Below are 20,109 nucleotides of genomic sequence, written 5' to 3' on the forward strand. Positions count from 1 at the left end.
GTGGCATTTCCCCACCGTATCTGGATCCTGGTGTTTCGAAAATCTGGTGGACCCATATCTGGATCTAAATCCAGATCTGTAGCTGTATGCGTTTCCATTCCCTGGTAACTTGGCCCAAAGCCAAGAAAAGAAATTTTACATTTTGTTATACTATAGTGAAATAATTGAACCATTCGATCCTCCTCTATGTGATGATATAGAGAGTCCAAACATGCATATGTTCTCAAGTGTCAAAACAATTGGCATGCATGGTAACTAAAAATTATGACACAGTAAACACATGAACATTGGTGAAGAATTAGTATTGCCAATATAGAAGGTAAATAAATGATATAAAATGATGTCCTTCGCAATAAACCAGTCCACTTGTCATGAAAAAACATTTTAGTCATATTAGTGACGCATGCAATTTCTTGAATCAAACAAGAGAAAATTATTTTAACATACTCCACGTGCAGAAACATGCCTAAAGACCAAAAAAAAAAACTTAAAATTATTAACTGGTAGCCAGAGGATATACACCACAAAGAAAACGCATCAATTTGTTAAGCCTTCATGTCAAATTATCAATGCCAATTGAAAGCTTGGACAATAAAGATGGAAATGATACTGCAAGGCAAGAATTTGTCCAAAAAAGTTAGAAATATGTTCCTTCCTGTAACTCAAAGCCTCACCTGTGCTTTACAAGTTTAAAATTAAGCTTGCATTGGCTGTAACTGTACAGGAGATAGGTGACAACCCATTTAAATATTAGCAGTGGACAGAAATTGTCACACTGCAAAGAATATCAAATGTTCTATCTAATTCTATGCAAATTTTAGAATTGAAAAATAGCATCCATCTGCAGTTTTGGTCACTTGTGTAATAATCTTTAGCTTCCAAGTTTGAAGGCATCTACAAAAAGACCTAAGCAGACTCCCGCTTTCCAGAAGTTTACCATAACAACTAGAGATTGTAGCTTAGCTATGGGTATGGGGTTTCTATACATAACAATGCCAATGCCTTCGATTGCAGCAACTGCAATACCAGCTACCAAAACATCCCAATCACCTGTTTGCCCAATGATTGTAGCTAATGCATTTGCTGTATAATAACCTAGGAGCAGAAGGAAAGTTTTCATTGGAAAATTGCTTCGAGCACCATTAATTTTCTCTAAAAGCTGACTTGCACTTGCACGAACTATTCTACCCAAGCGAGTGCTACCAAGCCTTGATGTCCTGGGTATCTCATCATTGAAAGTGCCATCACTTCTGTCAGAATTTGCTCCTGTGTTTAGTGCACAACTTACCTGCAAAGGTTCTCGCTTTGAACTGTAACTACATGTACACCAAACAACAGCAAACAAAACGTCCTCAGCAATATCATATAATAATTTCAGATAAAATATTAAAATTATTTTAAAAGATACACTACAGTACACTAAAGAACAAGTAGCACACTAACTGCCAAGCTACATCCTCTTTCATTTCCTCTTTCTTGGACAAATCTGCTCCAAAAAGATAACATACAAACAAGGCATTGACAAAAGGGAAGCCCGTAGGAGGTTGCCATAATCTGCACTCCTATATTATGTTTTTCATAATAACTCGAAAGGGGATCCCAAAACCAATCAGGCATCCCACAACATGACTCGCTGGCTTACTCCAGGAGACATCTTGTTGGATCAAGAAGCTAAAAGCTAAAACTGGCTATAGTTAGTTTTTACTCTTATGCATTAAATGATTCAAATATATTCAATGGCCATTTCTATACACACAAAATCATTCATCATCTTTACTTGCATCAGTGACTAGCTCATATCATAAGAACACATCCACTCAAAAAGAGATGAAAAAGAAAAAGGAAAACATGTGAAGGAAATAAAAAAGGACGTTTAAACTTCAAATAAAACCTTTGCTCTAGACTAGCTTCATCTCTTTACTAAAAACGAGTGATGAAATGAAAACATGAAAAGTGATATAAAAAGAAAGTTAGAGATGAGATGTAGAAAATGGAAATAAGATGCCACAATAATCAAAACCGAAAAAGTGTTTTTTTACTCTTTATCATATTTGATTACTTGCCTTGACAGGAGCAACTCTGAAAAAAGAGGACACAAAAGAAAGGAAAAAAATGGATGGGTGCAAATTTTCAAAAGAAATTGATAAAAGAAACGAGTTCCTTCTACCTGACAATTTTTTCTATTCCTCATCACAATTCAAATGCTTTGCCTTTGATTTCAAACTTGGCTTGTGTGAAGGTAATATATTAGAACGCCAAATCAATTTGCAGAAGAGTTTCTTCACAGATTACAGGAATAGTTGCCAATACCTTTTATTTTTAAATGGTGATATTGCCCGGATCCTGAAATCAAATACAGATTTTCCACTATAACTCACTTTAGTTGAATTCAAGTTGCAAATACTCCGTGCCGTTATTGATGAATTTGAACATTCTACTGGATCAGGTATTTCCAACAAGTTCTTTGCTGATGGCTGTATAATGTAGGTTGCCATACTAGATTATTGAAACCTGGAGCACAAAAACCAAGATCCCTAAGTCAAAATGATGATAGCATTTAACTACTCTAAAAGATGTTCAACTTGTTTAATGAGCTTAACATCATCACTTTCAGCCAACCAAAGGTTTATTAAGTATAAAAATCTAAATGTGACAAAACTTCCATTGTAATCTCTTGCAGATTGTTAAGATTAAAACTATCTTTCAAGAGATAACATGAACGTAGAGACAGCTTATCTATATATCAATTCACACAAAATTTGTTGTAGAATACAGGAACATATTTATTCAAGCAATCTACATAACTGAAGTGCTTCACGCTGAAAATTCATGAGATCAGTTCACAGAAACTAACTAAAAGCTTTATAGATAACAAACAGTAGTACATTTAATAGTAAGGCATGAAAAGAATTCACTACTTACTATTTGACTCAAATGATCAAATCCTCTGAAACTGGATTCGTTGTTTGAGGGCCACGTGTCTGAATCTGGCAAATCAGATTCGATTCGACCTAATTCGTGGCCGGATTTCGTGACACGCCGTGTCTGGATTTCGTGACACGTCGTGTCCGAATGGGACACAATCAAATCCGGATCGTGTCCCGTTCGGACACAATGTGTCACGAAATCCAGACACGAATCCGGCAAACCGGGACCCGCGCGGCCATAAAAGGGCGAAAATGCTTTTGTTTTGTATCATTTTGTGTCATTTCTTTTGCAAGAGGTGAGCTATGGGTTTGTTGTTAGGAGTTTGGAGCAAGGAGCCAAGGGTTTGGAGCGTTTTCAAGGAGATTCAAGCAACAGGTAAGAGCATTTCCTCTATTTTTTTGCATTCGTATTACAGCGGTTTGTATATGCATTTCTTTTACAAATTTGTGCATGTTTTGTTTTTTTTTTACAGCATTCATGGCTCAATCAAGGGCAGCAGGTAGGGGGCAAAGGAAGGGGAAGAATGTCCCCATTGGAGATGCCCCTCCTCCCCCAATTTCAACAGAATCTGCTGCAAGTAATGTTGAGGGAAGACATCCTCCTAAAGGTAACATTGAGAAATATCCTTTGTGGAAATATGTCACAAAAGAGGATGGCCCAAGCAGCAAGGGGAAGGGAGGAGGCAATGTGAATTGGAGACGCAACTTTTGCCACAATACTTTCACAAGCACATATTTTCGTGTGAAAGGCCATTTGTGGGCTTTACCAAGTTGTGGAGTTGGAGCTTGTACACAAGTTCCTTTACAAAAGAGGAAAGAAATGGAAAAAGAGTTCACTGTTGGTATGGAAAATGTGGCTGCAAAATCAAAAAAAAACCAAGAATGATGACCCCCTTCCATTTTTGAGGAAAGGCAACAACAAATTTCCATTTGAGAGTTCTATTAGGGGACATGCAGCGAAAAGAAAGGCAATTTCACTTGGTCCAATGGACAAGATTTTTCAAAAAGAAAAACGGGAAGAGCTTGATCTCACCATTGCCTTCTTTCCTATCAAAACTTCATATCCTTTAATGTTGCAAGCTCACCCTATTTATTGAGATGTGCCAAGCTCTAACTCACGGGTCTCCATCATGGTATGTGCCTCCTGGTTCAGAGAAGCTTAGAACCACATTGTTGACAAATGCAAAAAAAGAGGTGCACAAAATGCTTGAGCCTATTAAAGCATCATGGCCAACATCTGGGGTTAGCATTGTTTCTAATGCATGGACAGATCCAGCACGACACCCACTCATCAACTTCATGGTGTCTTCCTTGAATGGTCCAATTTTCTTGAAAGCAATGGATACACTTGGAGAATACAAGGATGCACAATTATGGGTGAGTGGTTTATTAAAGTTATTGAAGATGTAGGTGTTGATTCTTGTGTGCAAATCATTACAGATAATGCCCCTGTTTGTAAGGCTGCTGGCATGATTGTGGAAGCTAGATATCCACAAGTGTTTTGGACACCTTGCATTGTCCATTCATTGAACTTAGCACTGAAATCCATTGCTTCTGACGTGCTTTGGATTGGTAACATTATTGAGGATGCATGGCATATCTGTAACTTTGTACAAAATCACACAAATTCCCTCACTATCTACAAGGAGTATGCAATCTATCATTGTTGAAGATAGTGGATACACGGTTTGCCTCTTCATTCATCATGTTGAAGAGGTTGAGGGAGGTCAAGACCGCTCTTGGGGCCATGGTTATTTCAGAGTTTTGGTCTTTTTGGAGAAAGACAGATCAACTAGCCTCTAAAAGAGTGAAGGACACAGTGCTAGATGATGCTTGGTGGGAGAGGGTAGATCTAATTATTTAGATCATGGACCCTATCATTTATTTGCTTCAATTTGCAGATACAGACAAACCCATCCTAGTAGAGGTTTATGAGGGATGGGATTCCATGATTGAGTCTGTGAGGAGCATTATTCTACAGAGTGAGTGCCCCGAGTATGAGACATCAACATAGGACTTCTGTGGTACTATACAGGATATTCTTGTCAGCAGATGGGACAAAAATTACACACCTTTACATTGTTTGGCTCGCTCATTGAACCCAAAATACTACAGCCATGAGTGGTTTAATGGTGGACCTTCCCGCAGATTCCCTCCTCACATGGATGGTGAAATCTCACAAGGGAGGAAAGATGCATTCAGGCAGGATTTTCAGGATAGAGCATTGCTTGATGAGGTGGAGGATGCCTTTGCAGAGTTTTCCACTGGCATTGGTCAATTTGCAGGATATGAGGCTCCTCTCTCAAGGGACTTCATCCTCTTGTTGCGAGAGGAATTGGCGCACATATGGGAATCTGTATAGTGTTAAGACGAGAAAGCTTGAGCAGTTCACGGCAGAGACAATGGTGTGTCTGCACACCAACCTTTATCTTATTCACAGGCAGAGGGAAGGGTGGTTGAAGGGAAAGACAAAGATGTGGGATGTCTTTCCTGATGATATGGGTCTGGGCAGCAGTGTTGAGTTGGCATTGGCCAACATAGATCTCAATGATCCAGTTTTAGAGCCTGTTAGATTTGATGATTGTGATATTGTAGAGGGGTCATCCTCCACACCAGCAGATGCGGAGACAACTATGGATACAGGGGAGGAGGAGGATGCAGAGGAGAGCATTGGTGACCATGATGATGAGGATAGTGATGTTGATTCTGATGATGACTATGAGGATGACGACTCATGAGTCATAGGCTGCCTACTGCCTTGAGGCTTGTATACCTGTAGTTGTTTTGTATTTTCTATTTCTATTTGTCATTGGCATTGCACTACCCATGTAACACATTTTGATTTCGATGACTTAATGAGAAAACTACAGTTTTCAGTGTCTTTATCTTACTATCTTGTCTTTCTCCAATTGGAACACTGATGAATTGAATATGTATTATGATTTACCATTTATGAATTTAGAATTTATGATTCATTGATTTATCATTTATGTGACATGTATTTGAATTTTGTATGTACTATGCATGCTATAATGTTACTAACTTACTTTGTAAACAGTAAAACTTACATCTAGATGAAGATCTATGTTTGAAATCAATGAATTTGTATCATTAATGAGAATTTGTGTAAGAAATATCTAATTTTTAATATATATCTATATATATATATATATATAAAACGTATCCGAACGTGTCATGTTTCGGGGGGTCAACGTGTCTAAATCCGACACTCGAATCACTATATCTGACGAATCATGAACTTAAATCAAACCTAAAGATTTCAATCTAAGAAGCAACCCTCTTAGGCTAGAAATAACACAGTTCCTTTATCAAAAGAAGCATCCTATATGATCAAAAGAGACATGGATATAGATAATGGAACAAGTATGGATATCTCAAACTTTTTAGAAACTACTGGATACAACACAACAACATATCGCCTAAGTAGAAACAAATATAACATACTATATATGTGCATACAATTGTGTTATGGTACATTATTATATTGTTTGTCATCCATCTCGGTGGGAAAAGTGGAGGAATCAGCTAACAAAACCATATTTACCGGTGAGACCCAATTTGGAAAATTCGGGTTTGAAACCTTCCAAGAGCATTTTGATGCATTAAAAGACGTTTTTTGGGAGTAAAACTTTGCCGCTTTAGAGCAGCACCTTTTATTCCTATTCTACACACACAGACCTTTCCAACAGTGTAAGAATCGCCTCAATTGGAATTTGTATGCAAAAGTTATACCACTCAAAATTTGACCTTCCTGTTTTGACCACCATAATTTAAGAGGATGTCACATCCACCCTCATTACCCATGTAAAAGGGGCTAGCCACGTGACCATGATGACGAAGCCTCTAAAAGAGTCCATATTGTAACTATGGTTAAATGTTGACAAAGTCAAACCTAACCACTAGTAGGCTATCAAGTTGTGTTATAACTTGGCCACTAGGAGGAAAAGGAGTTCCACTCTTTTCGAGTACATTTTGTTCCATAGACAAGCAAAGTAGCCTAGAGGGATAGGGAGAGAGCACTATTAAGAAATATAGGGCAGCTAGATTAGGTGATTTCTCTTACTTTGATAACTGCTTGTGATGTATTTTTACTTTACTTGATTAGCTTCTTCTTTCACTTGATTATTATTAGTGTTCTTATCATCAAACAACTACCAAACAACAAAGAACAATGAGACAAGAGGACACAAGATGTAGGCAATCATCCAAGTCCAAAACCTCTCCCCTTGAGAGGAAAACCCACAAGAATTCTTCTCTTCTTATAGAATTTTCAAATGACGAATTCCAAGACCTAATACCCTTGACACAGACCCCTTCAAGACCAAGTCAACCTTTCTACTTGATGAGATTTCTTTCTAACAATTTCATCTTCAGCAACTTCGACCCCAGCAGTTTCTTCTACGACTTTAACCCAACAGTTTCTTTTGCAACTTCAACCCAGCGATTTCTTCTACAACTTCGACCCAACAGTTTCTTCTACAACTTCAACTTTGCCCAACAACTTTCCAACACTTCGACTTGCCCAACAACTGTAGAAACCCTAACACGAGAGAGAGAGAGAGAGGGGCCCAAAACTTCAATCTTTCTCTTCTTTTTAGTCCTTTTACTGCTTCTATCTTGAGGAGATCAAACTTTCTTGAGAGTGTGTTCAAATGAGGTCCGGTTCCTTCTTATATATAGGCTTTTGAGGGGTACAAATTGCTATCTTTAGGCCAACTTGTCCCTTATGTAGGCCGACTTGTTGCTACTTGTTTGGCAAGGTCTTGGAGGGACAAGTAGCAACCTCTTTTATCCTTTTGGTCATCTAGACTTCCATCGACACCTTCCTTTCCTTGATTGAAAGTACTTCAACCATCTTGACATGTTGCACTCCTTTGTCATTATACCATCATCCTTTTAAACAATGGATCCCACACGAGGTGAAATGATCAGCGAGACACTTCTTCCATGTAGAGGTGAGCCTTCTAATGAAGATTCAAATGGAGGATCTTAATTATCCTCATCTTGCAAATGCTCCTTTCTAATGATGATGATGTATGATGAATTTTTTCTATCTTCCATCATGCTAGATGACTTTCTTTCAACCATATAGGCTACTTATGCTTTCAATGAGGTTACCAAGAGCTTCTTCATTTCTATGATGATTGTTATATCCATGTAGACTTCTCCTTCAACTATCTTTCAAGCTTCTATAAAGATGTCAAGAGCTCTTGCTTCAATCATATGCTTCTAATTTGATGCATGCTAACGATGCTTTCCATCTAATAGTAGTCTTTAACCATACTAGAGGTCTTTTCACCTCCTACTTTTCCTTACTATAGAGACCTTACTAGTGAAGGTTTATCCCTTCTTTCTTGGATTTCTTCTCATCAAGGTCTTCTACTTCTTCAATGATATGGGCTTCAATTATTTCTTTTCTTTTTGTGCTTCTTAAGATTAGGACAATTTCTCTTGTAGTGCCCATATTCCTAACAGCCATAGCTTCGGATCTTTGACATATTGATCTTCTTGTTTTTTTGAGGACCAAACTTTCCTTTTCTCTTAGCCATGGCAGGAAATGCTTGAACTTATTCGCTTGGTCCCACATCACTCTTTGCTTTTAACCTGGTTTCTTCAATCTTACACAATGACCAAAGTTCATTGAATGGAGTGGCTTCCTTCTTTTCATAGATGCTTGATACGAAGTTGCCCCATTCATCAGGTAGTGCATTAAGCACCACGGTGGTCATTTCTTTATCGAACATTATTTCCCCCAACTCTTGCAGTTGGTCTCATATTTTTGACACCCTCATAAGATATGAGGTTATCCCTTCTTCCTTTGATACCTTCATTTTATATAGCTCGGTTCTCAAAGATATGACTTCTCCAGTTGTGCTTACGGAGAACAATTCTACTAACTTCTCATAGATTTCTTTTGATGTCTCCAACTTTGATACATAAGGTATGAGGGGATCCTTGATGGATTCTATAAGAATCCTTTGAGCCCTTATTTCCCCTTTCATATATTTCGACAGTGCTTGAGCTTCTTCTTGTGATGGTTTGGAGACCTTACCATTAACATGACCAATAACTTCATTCTCTATGAGGATCAAATTTGTCCTCTTTTTTGTTAAATTTGGACAACTAGGTCCAAACTCCATGTTCTAATGCTCAGATTAAGAGGCTAATATTTTTGTTGGATTCCTCTTTCTGAGAGGTGTAAAATCCATATAAAAATAGTCTTAATCCGATGAGCAGAACTTATATTTTGAATTTATTATTCTTAATAAATTATATGTGCAAAGGTCAGCCAGTTTTGTAATGTAGGCTCACATGCCCAACAGATGTGTCACACACCCTCATTGATGGATATATATATATATATATATACAGGAAAAGTTGGAGAGAATTTGATCACAACACAACTCACATCTTCCTCTCTCATCCTAAAAAGTACGAGCTACCTGGAGGACGAATTTCAGCCACACGTGGGAAGGACGAAGAGGATTTTTCTGCTGCTAGGGTTTCGCAGAAGTTTGACCAGCGTTGACTTTGGTCAACGCTTGGTCCAAACAAGCTGAAAACTTGTGGGAGGTTCGATTTTTGAAGGCCATACTACCTGGCACAAAAATCGAGGTCAAAGGGTTGACCGTTTTGCTGCTGCGTTGACTTTTAGCTTGCTGCCCCTGCGTTGACTTTTGTAGAACTGACTTGGGTTGACTCATCTACTGGTTGGAGGGTTGTTGTGACACATGCTGGGCTGGCTGACCAAAGGAGACTTTGCTGGTTGAAGCATCCTGTTGACCGCCGAAACAAACACATACATTTTTCTTGTTTCTGATTTGTCTTCTGTAAGATCTGCTTATATGTTCTATCTGCATTTTGCTTATCTACTTGTATGATTGCTGTGAGAAAAGTGAAATTGCTCTTAGCATAGAACATCTACAAAACTTTACATGGTATCAGAGCTGAGGTGAAGACAAACTCTATCTATAGCAATCATCATCGAAGGAAATGGATTCCTCTAAGCTTGAATTCAGGGAGAATGACAAGCTGACTGGAAGTGATGACTTCCATGCCTGGAAGATGTTATTAGATCTCAAATTAGAAGATCATGATCTCCTAGATCATGTGACAGGGAAGATTCAAGAACCTCCATCAAATGCCTCTGCTGCTGTTAAACACAAGTATAAGAAGGGAGAAATCAGAGCAAAACTGCTGATCAGGGAATCCATAAATAAGAGTCTGGTTGCCTACATATCTGAACTAGGCACATCCAAGGAGATGTATGACAAACTGATACTTATGTTCCGAGTAAACAATGTGAACCAAGTGCTATTCCTCAAGAACAAGTTGAAGAATATGAAGAAGGGCCAACTTTCTTTATGAAGTTGACCGAAACCAGGAACAATCTGCTAGCTATTGGGGAGACAATAGCTGATCGTGAGATGGTTCTCACCGCACTTGGAGGACTTCCATATGAATGGCAAGTATTCACAACTACCATTCTCAACAAACTTTGATGAGCTTCTGTCTAGATGTATGCAAGAAGAAACAAGGATGAAGGAACTTGATAATGAAAGAAATGCTGCCTATGTTGCTCATTCCCGAAAGAAGAACTTTGGTGGTTCCAAGGACAAAGGAAGGACTAAGACTCAAAAGAAGAAGGGTAAATGTTTCACCTGCCATAGGACTGGACACTATGCTAGAGAATGCCCCTTCCAGAAGAATTCTCCCAATAGTGACGACAACAACAACAACCGAAGGAATGGGAATCAAAGAAATGACAAATCCAAAGGAAAGAGGAAGGCTCACTTTGAAGGAAACCATCCACCTTCTAAAAGGACCAGAAATACCAGGTATGAGGAGTCTAATGTTGTTGATAAAAGAAATGAGTATATTCTAATATCTGCTCTCTCAGCTGCATCTCTGCCCGACACTATGGATGTCTGGCTAATCGATAGTGGTGCCTCAAGACACATCACCGGATTCAAGGAAGCACTTTCTGACATGGTTGAAAGGGATACTAATCTAGAAATTATCCTTGGGGATAATGCCACTTATCCTGTGAAAGGGACCGGGACTGTGACCCTCCACTTGTCTCAAGGACAAATCCTCCATCTACAAGATGTACTCTATGTACCCAAATTGAAGAAGAACCTTGTGTCTGTATCTGCCATGGAAGACAAAGGATTCAATGTAACTTTCTCTGATGGAAAGGTACTCATGTGGAAGAAGAGCTTCAAGGAAGCTATCTCAATTGGTTTTAGAGTTGGTACACTCTACCAGGTTGGAGGGAGTCCGTTGGGAGCTATGACTTGTGATACTATCCGTCAAACCGAACTATGGCACCGAAGATTTGGACACCTTCATTACAAGGCTCTTCCCGAAGCAAGGAAGGTGGTGACAGGGATGCCTGATTTTGGAAATAATCATAAAGGTGTATGTAAGGGCTGTGCTGAAGGAAAACATACAAGGGGACCTTTCCCCTCAAGTGCCACAAAGACATCTGAGATATTGCAACTGGTCCATTCTGATCTTTCTGGTATGTTGCCTGTAACATCCCTGGGGGGATGTTCTTACTATATGACATTTACTGATGACTTCTCTCGCAAAACCTGGATATACTTCTTGAAGAAGAAGGATGAGGCTTTCATGTGGTTCCGTACCTTCAAAGCCTTGGTGGAAAATATGACCGGAAAGAAGATCAAGATTTTGAGGACTGACAATGGCACTGAATATGAGTCAAATGAGTTCAAAGACTTTTGCAGAGAAGCTGGCATTAAGAGGGAGACTACCACTGCATATACTCCTGAGCAGAATGGTGTTGCTGAACGCAAGAATAGGACTATTGTGGAAGCTGCCCGTGCCATGCTATGTGACCAGGGTCTTCCAAAGTTTCTGTGGGGAGAAGCTGCAAATACTGTTGTGTACATTCAAAACCGATGCCCTCATTCCGCTTTGGACTCCAAAACTCCCGAAGAGGTTTTCTCTGGTAAGAAACCTGATGTCTGACATTTTAGAATTTTTGGATGTCCTGTCTATTTTCATGTGCCGAAAGAAAAGAGAAGTAAGCTGGATGCTACTGGGAAGAAAGGAATGTTTGTGGGCTACAGTGAGACTTCTAAGGCATATAGAGTCTATGTACCTGGTCAAAGGGAAGTAGAGATAAGCCATGATGTCACTTTTGACGAAGATGCTTCCCTGAAGAAAGTAGTAGATCTTCCTAGATCTGAAGAAAACCATGAAGAAAGACCTGGAAATCTGGAAGAACCCCAGGATGAGACTATGCCTGATGTTGAAGGGCCAATGGACCCTATTGATCCTTCCCCTTCTCTAGGAAAGAGGCCATCATGGCTCAGGGACACCCTCGAAGATGCTGAGGGTCATGCTGCCCCAAGGGGAACATTCCGAGAAAGCAAGAAGCCGTGTAGATACCAAGGGTATCTAGCTGCCATGAGTACTATTATACAATCTGAACCTGGATCTTTTGAAGAAGCCATCAAGCATCAAGTCTGGAAGGATGCTATGCATGAAGAATATGAGGCTATTATGAAGAATGATGTCTGGGATGTGGTCCCGAGATCGAAGGACAAATCTGTTGTCACCGCTAAATGGCTCTACAAGATTAAACATGGATCTGATGGGAGTGCTGAAAAGTTTAAGGCAAGATTTGTTGCCCGTGGCTTCTCTCAAAAGGAAGGAATTGACTATTTGCACCTGTGGCTCGATATACCACCATCCGATCCATCATAGCCCTTGCTACTACGCAAGGATGGAGTCTTCATCAGATGGATGTCAAGACCGCTTTTCTGCATGGTGCAATAAAGGAAGAGGTGTATGTAGAACAACCTCTGGGATTTGAAGTTCAAGATCGAGACACTTATGTCTGCAGGTTGAAGAAAGCCCTCTATGGGTTAAAGCAAGCACCCAGAGCTTGGTATGAGAGGATGGATAGTTACTTGATGAAGCTGGGCTTCACTCGAAGCAATGCTGATCCAAACCTTTACTTTAAGGTTGAGGAAGGAAAGCCTCTCATTCTAGTGCTGTATGTGGACGACCTCTTCCTGACAGGTGATGACCCTCTCATTCATCAATGTAAGAGGGAGCTTGCTGCTGAGTTCGAGATGAAAGACCTAGGACTGATGCACTATTTCCTAGGCCTGGAGGTCTGGCAGAGACCTGGAGAGATTTTCCTTTCTCAAGGAAAGTATATTGTGAAGCTTCTGGAAAGATTTGGGATGGTGGACTGTAAGTCCGTGTCGACACCAATGGAACTCAACTTTAAGAAGTTGAGTGGCAGCGCTGCAGGGCCTATCTTGGCCAATCCTACTGAGTATCGTCAACTCATAGGAGCTTTGATGTTCTTAGTGAACACCCGTTCGGACATATGTTTTGCAGTGAATACTTTGAGTCAACAGATGGTTGAGCCTCATCATTTTCACTGGGTTGGTGCCAAGAATCTTTTGAGATATCTTCGGGGCACGATAAACCATGGGCTGAGATACACTGCCGGGAGTGTGATACTCCGGGGATATACTGATGCCGATTGGGCTGGCAGTGTGGTGGATCGTAAGAGCACATCTGGATGTTGTTTCAATCTTGGTTCTGCTTCGATCTCATGGATGAGCAGGAAGCAGAAGTCGGTGGCTTTGAGCACCGCGGAGGCCGGATACATTGCTGCTAGTATGGCCTGTTGTGAAGCAGTTTGGTTGAGGAAGCTCTTTAGTGAGCTGTTCCAACATGAGCTAGATACCACTGTAATACTCTGTGATAATCAGAGTGGGATTCGTATGACTGAGAATCCTGTGTTCCACGACCGATCCAAGCATATTGATATCAGGTACCACTTTATCCGGGATATGGTACAGCGAGGCGCCGTAAGGCTCGATCATATAGGAACTGATGAGCAGGTCGCGGATATTCTCACTAAGCCCCTGGGGAAGGTCAAGTTCCTAACCTTCCGTGAGAGTCTTGGTGTCGTGGAAAGACCCTATGATGTGGGTCCTGTTGGACGATGAGCTCTGGGAGCTCTGGGGGGTTTTGGGGATAGCTTCTCGGAGCTATAAGCACTCATAATGCTTCTACCCCACCCTTGTGATTATTGAGCTGGTTCGCCACTCATTTAATCTGTGCCCCGTATGCATCCTACCCATTGAGTTCAGGGCTCATGGGAAGTACCTCTCATTTGGCCAATGAGGTGTGGAAAAGTTAGAGACTATTAGCAAAGACTGATGGACGCATCAGAGATTGTCGTACTCTCTATCTAGGATGGCATGGTCCAACCACTTGATCTGGGATCAAGATTTGTGAGGTCTGGGACCTTTGGACTGATTATGTCAGTCGGGGAATGATGTCTTTGTGACTGACCCACTTCTGTTCTGAAATAAAGAAGCCAGCAAAGCAAGTTTCGGCGGGATGACTCACGATGTTAATTGCACTAATAGATGGAGTTCTCCCTAGTTGAGAGGGAGTGTTAAATTTGGACAACTAGGTCCAAACTCCATGTTCTGATGCTCAGATTAAGAGGCTAATATTTTTGTTGGATTCCTCTTTCTGAGAAGTGTAAAATCCATATAAAAATAGTCTTAATCCGATGAGCAGAACTTATATTTTGAATTTATTATTCTTAATAAATTATATGTGCAAAGGTCAGCCAGTTTTGTAATGTAGGCTCACATGCCCAACAGATGTGTCACACACCCTCATTGATGGATATATATATACAGGAAAAGTTGGAGAGAATTTGATCACAACACAACTCACATCTTCCTCTCTCATCCTAAAAAGTACGAGCTACCTGGAGGACGAATTTCAGCCACACGTGGGAAGGACGAAGAGGATTTTTCTGCTGCTAGGGTTTCGCAGAAGTTTGACCAGTGTTGACTTTGGTCAACGCTTGGTCCAAACAAGCTGAAAACTTGTGGGAGGTTCGATTTTTGAAGGCCATACTACCTGGCACAAAAATCGAGGTCAAAGGGTTGACCGTTTTGCTGCTGCGTTGTCTTTTAGCTTGCTGCCCCTGCGTTGACTTTTCAGGACAGCGTTGACTTTTGTAGAACTGACTTGGGTTGACTCATCTACTGGTTGGAGGGTTGTTGTGACACATGCTGGGCTGGCTGACCAAAGGAGACTTTGCTGGTTGAAGCATCCTGTTGACCGCCGAAACAAACACATACATTTTTCTTGTTTCTGATTTGTCTTCTGTAAGATCTGCTTATATGTTCTATCTGCATTTTGCTTATCTACTTGTATGATTGCTGTGAGAAAAGTGAAATTGCTCTTAGCATAGAACATCTACAAAACTTTACATTTTTCCATGCAAGGAAGTTTGATGACCCAACCAATTTGTTGCTCTCCTCGCAAAATGAAGTTATTTTGATAGATTCAGACATAGGTATAAAAATACTTGTCAAGTGAAGATACTCCTCAATGATGAAATCTTCAACTTGATGTCTTTCCTGATGATGTTGATAATATAAGATGAAGATGTCTTCCTTCAAGTATGCTTTGATGGTGGTCCTTGACTCAAGAAGAGGGAGATCACCTTGATTCCTTGATGATGATGCCAGTGCTTCTTCTTACTTCCCTACAATGCTTCAATGTGTAGTCCTTCTTGGAGGTAAGGTCCTTGATGTATTCTTTGTGATAATGATTGAAAAATATGTGAGCTTCTCAAGAATACTTTGAGTGGAAAACCCTTCTTTGGATGAGCTAGGGTTTTGAGGTCTTCTTTGATATTCCTTCCTCCAAAATGACAAGTGGATTAGTCCTTTGATGATTTCCTTGTGCTTGTCCCTTGTGTATCCTTGCTTGATGATTCGATGTCCTCTTTATGTCTTGACCTTCCTTGATACTTCTTTTGATGGTCCTTTTTCAAGTTGCCTTTCCCTGTCTTGTCAACTTAGCTCTGATACCATGTTGAGAAATCTAGGGGAGCTAGATTAGGTGATTTCCCTTACTTTGATAACTGCTTGTGATGTATTTTTACTTCACTTGATTAGCTTCTTCTTTCACTTGATTATTGTTAGTGTTCTTATCATCAAACAGCTACCAAACAACAAAGAACAATGAGACAATAGGACATGAGATGGAGGCGATCAGCCAGGACCAAAACCTCTCCTCTTGAGAGGAAAACCCACAAGAACTCTTATCTTCTTATAGAATCTTCAAATGACGAATTCCAAGACCTAAGACCCTTGACACAGACCCCTCCAAGACCAAGTCAACCTTTCTCCTTGATGAGCTTTCATTCCAGCAATTTCGTCTCCAACAACTTCGACCCTAGCAGTTTCTTCTGCACCTTTGACCCAGCAGTTTCTTCTACAACTTCGACCCAGCAATTTCTTCTGTAACTTCGACTTGCCCAGCAACTTCCATCACTTTGTCTTCTACAACAACTTTCCAGCACTTCGACTTGCCCAGCAATTTTCCAGCACTTCATCTTCCTCAACAACTTTCCAGCACTTTGACTTGCCCAACAACTTTCTAGTACTTCGACTTAACCTGCAATTGTAGAAACCCTGACACAAGAGAGAGAGAGAGAGAGAGCCCCAAAACTTCGATCTTGCTCTTCTTCTTTTTCGTTCTTTTCCAGCTTCTATCTTGAGGAGATCGAACTTGCTTGAGAGTGTGTCCAAATGAAGTCAGGTTCCTTCTTATATATAGGCTTTCGAGCGGTACAAACTGTTATCTTTAGGCTGACTTATCCCTTCATGTAGGCCGACTTGTTACTACTTGTTTGACAAGGCCTTTGAGGGTCTTTGACTCAAATAAATTTTCTTTACAATATGTAAAATGCCCAAAAGGGTCTTCCATACATGAAAATGACTCAATTGACTTGTAGACTCAATGACAAGCCCTAGAAGCACTCAACAAGTGTTTGACCTAAAAATAAGTTTCCCTTGAGCATGAAACCCATGCCTCAAGAATAACAATAATAAATTTATTTTTCTTTTTACATTAAATACATAAAATCATGATTACACGTCATTATGAAGACCGAACCTAGTGATATATTTCAACAAGCACACAGAGAGGATTTGGGCATTGTAGTAGCCCACGAGCCACGGGCCTTATTTGTCCTCGTAGTTATTTTCTATTTAGAGAAAGAGAGCAAAGTGATCTCACCTTCTAGCTATGTTTTCTCCCAAAAGAGTTTCCTAGGTTATATCATGTGTCAATTGCGGTTTGCGAGATTTTATTTCGTTGTTCTCTATTTTCTGCATAATTATACAGTAGTTTCGAAATCGAAAAATCTAATGAGAAAATAAACGCTCAGTGTGTGGATAAGGATTTTGAAGAATAATTTACTAGATCTATCGTGACGAACTGTCCAGTGGAATATCTACGGCAGTTTATAGATCATATTAGTATCAGAGCAGGTTTCTTTGGCTATATTGTGCAGATTTGTAGGGGATCTAGATCGACGAAGCCAAAAGTCATAAAACCCTAGTCATGGTTGACGAATCTGTGAATAACCATCGTGATCCTATAAAGGAGAGGTTTCCGCAGCTGGAAGCACAAGTTGCAAATATAAACCATAATGTGAACCTCCTCATGGCAGCCCTGGCCAATAAGCTCAGGCTACTCGGAGAAGATGGGGGTTCTAATGCAGAGGTTTGATCAGAGGGGAGATTAGAAGATCAAAAAGAAACAGAGAACGTGCTGAAGAAAGTACCCAAATAAAATCAACCCAATTCGAGTGTCGTGAACCATTCATAGTCCCTGTTCAAAATGGAAGCGAAGGTCGATATCAAGTCATACCAAGGTGATATTGACACTCTAAAGCTAAATCATTGGTTGCAGCAATTAGAAGTTTATATTAGTGTTCACCATGTTGAAAATTATAACTAGGTTCGGTCTTCATAATTATCTTTATACTTGTATCACTATGTGTTTCTTGTAAAAAGAAAAAAGAAGAAAAAGATCATTATTATTTTTCTAGTCAAAGCATGTTCTTCATGCTTCTAGGGTTTATTGAGTCAAGAAGAAATTTTGTCATGTGTCAAAGTCCCATTTGGACAATTTGTAACAAAAGAAAAATATTATTTTTGAGTCAAAAAGAGTCATTTTGTCCCACAAGACCAAGTCATCCTTGCCTTGTCAAGTCGGCCTTGAAGAGGCCCTATTCGACCTCCTGGATGGCTATAAAAGGAAGAGACTTCGTCCTCATTTGCTCACTCACTCACACAAGTTCGATCTTTGAACAAGAAGGAAGAAAAGAAGTGTGAAGGCCAAGGAAGAGAGAGAAATCTAAGGAAAGAAGAAGAATTAGAATGTTTGCTTGTTCTTGTCCACACGTGTGAAGTTGCTAGTGTTACTCTGCAAATTACAGGCCGAAATTATGTTTCTGCGAAGGTGCTAGGGCAACTTTGCCCTGCGAAGGTGCTGGGGCAACTCTGCGAAGTTGTAGGTCCTTAGCAATGTGAATGTATTAAAGTGAAGAGTCTTCCTTAATGTAGATGAAGACTCTTCCCAAGGATGAAGACTCTATAAGCTTTTGATGAAGAGTCTACATTAAGGAAGATCATCGTATCGAAGTAAGCAAAGATGTCATCTTTGATGAGAATATTGCATACAAAAAGTCCAAAGGGATCCCCATTGATTCTGATGAGAAAGAAGAACCCATATTTGAAGAAATCTCAAGGCATGACAATAATCAAGAACCTACAACCAATCATGAAGAAGTTTAAGGACCAAGTGAATCCGTGCAGCAAGTCATCATTCCAGAAACTCAAAAAAGGCTAGCTTGGTTAAGGACAACTCTACAGGAAGTCGAAGGACATGCAGCAGCAAAAGGGAACTTTCAAAGAAAGCAAGAAGCCTAAAAGATATTCAAGTTATGCAACTTACATGACTAAACTTATTGAAGCAGAACCTACAACTTATGAGAAGGCAGTCGAACATCAAGAATGGAAGAATGCAATGCAAGAAGAATACCAGTCTTTAATGAAGAACGTTGTTTGGGAAATTATTCCTAGACCTAGAGACAAATATATTGTCACTTCCAAATGGATATACAAGATCAAACATGCAGTTGATGGGAGCATTGACAAGTATAAGGCAAGGTTTGTGGCTAGAGGCTTTTCTCAAAAAGAAGGAATCGATTATGAAGAAAATTTCACTCCAATAGCTAGATATACAACCATTAGATCACTTATCTCTCTAGCTGCTACAATTGGATGGAACATTCATCAAATGTATGTTAAAACAGCCTTTTCGAATGGAACAATTGATGAAGAAGTTTACATTGAGCAGCCCCAAGGATTTGAAGTCCATGATAAGGAAACACACATTTGCAGAGTGAAGAAGGCTCTGTTATGCAACTAGATCACAAAACAGAAGAAGAGATAGATCAACAACTTGAAAATTAGCCTCTTCGAGGGGGCAACCTCCTTTTCATCACATAAATGAACAATTCTTGGATGCTACAAATGACAAGACTTCCTCGGTATATATAGGAGTCTAAGAGTTCACAATATAATTAAAGTCTACATAACAATAATAATGTAAGCGCACAACAATAACAATAGTGGACTTCTATGGGGCTCAACAATAACAATAAGGGGGCTACATTAACAATAACAATAAGGGGCCTACACTAGTATTATAGAAACCTAACATGCCCCTCTCCTTCAAAAAAATGTTGTCCTCAACGCTTGAGTAGTTTTGGATGTTTTTGTTTCAAATTCTCATCCTCTCATGTGGAATATTTAGAGGGTAAGTTCTTCCACTTATGAGATACTCTGAAATTTATCAATTCCGTAGTTGTCAGGTTCTTGTTTCCGTGACTGCGTCAGGCTCTAATATGATTTTTCCTTCCTCGTCAAGTTCTAGCAGTATTGTTTGAACTGGGAGCTTGTCACCGATAGCCTTCTTTAAGCATGAAACATGGAAAACTAGGTGTACTCAGGAAGATGCAAGCAACTCCAATTTGTATGCCATAGTACCAATCTTTTGCAACACTTTGTAAGGACCATAGTACTTGGGTGATAATTTATTATCCTTCTTAGCTTGCTTGAGGGACATTTGTTTGTATAGTTGTAGCCGTAAAAATACCTAGTCGCCTACGTCAAAACTTCTTTCACTGCGATGTTGATTTGCCTGTTGTTTCATTCGATTTTGCGCCAGAGTGAGGTTATCCCTTAAGAGTTGGAAAACTTGTTGTTGATGCTCGAAA

The 20,109-nt window shown here is 39.9% G+C and overlaps 1 protein-coding gene across 4 annotated transcripts in view; it reads right to left on the reverse strand.

Annotated features, from left to right (window-relative positions):
- Positions 1-558: 558 nt before the first annotated feature.
- The window catches only part of LOC149219313 (ycf20-like protein), a 93,027-nt gene continuing 73,476 nt past the window's right edge, over positions 559-20,109 (reverse strand). For 3 of the 4 annotated variants that reach the window (XM_089384329.1, XM_089384328.1, XM_089384330.1), the window contains 2 exons: positions 2,311-2,511; positions 559-1,316 (listed from right to left, as the gene is read on the reverse strand). In XM_089384329.1, coding sequence (XP_089240455.1) covers positions 872-1,316; positions 2,311-2,495 — 630 coding nt within the window. In that variant the 5' untranslated portion in view covers positions 2,496-2,511 and the 3' untranslated portion in view covers positions 559-871. The remainder of the gene's footprint in view (positions 1,317-2,310; positions 2,512-20,109) is intronic. The other variant, XM_089384331.1, reaches the window with a different exon arrangement.

The sequence above is a fragment of the Pinus tabuliformis genome, chromosome Q, assembly GCF_031772625.1.
Source record: "Pinus tabuliformis cultivar Carrire ecotype Pingquan chromosome Q, CPIR1, whole genome shotgun sequence".
Classification (NCBI taxonomy): domain Eukaryota; kingdom Viridiplantae; phylum Streptophyta; class Pinopsida; order Pinales; family Pinaceae; genus Pinus; species Pinus tabuliformis.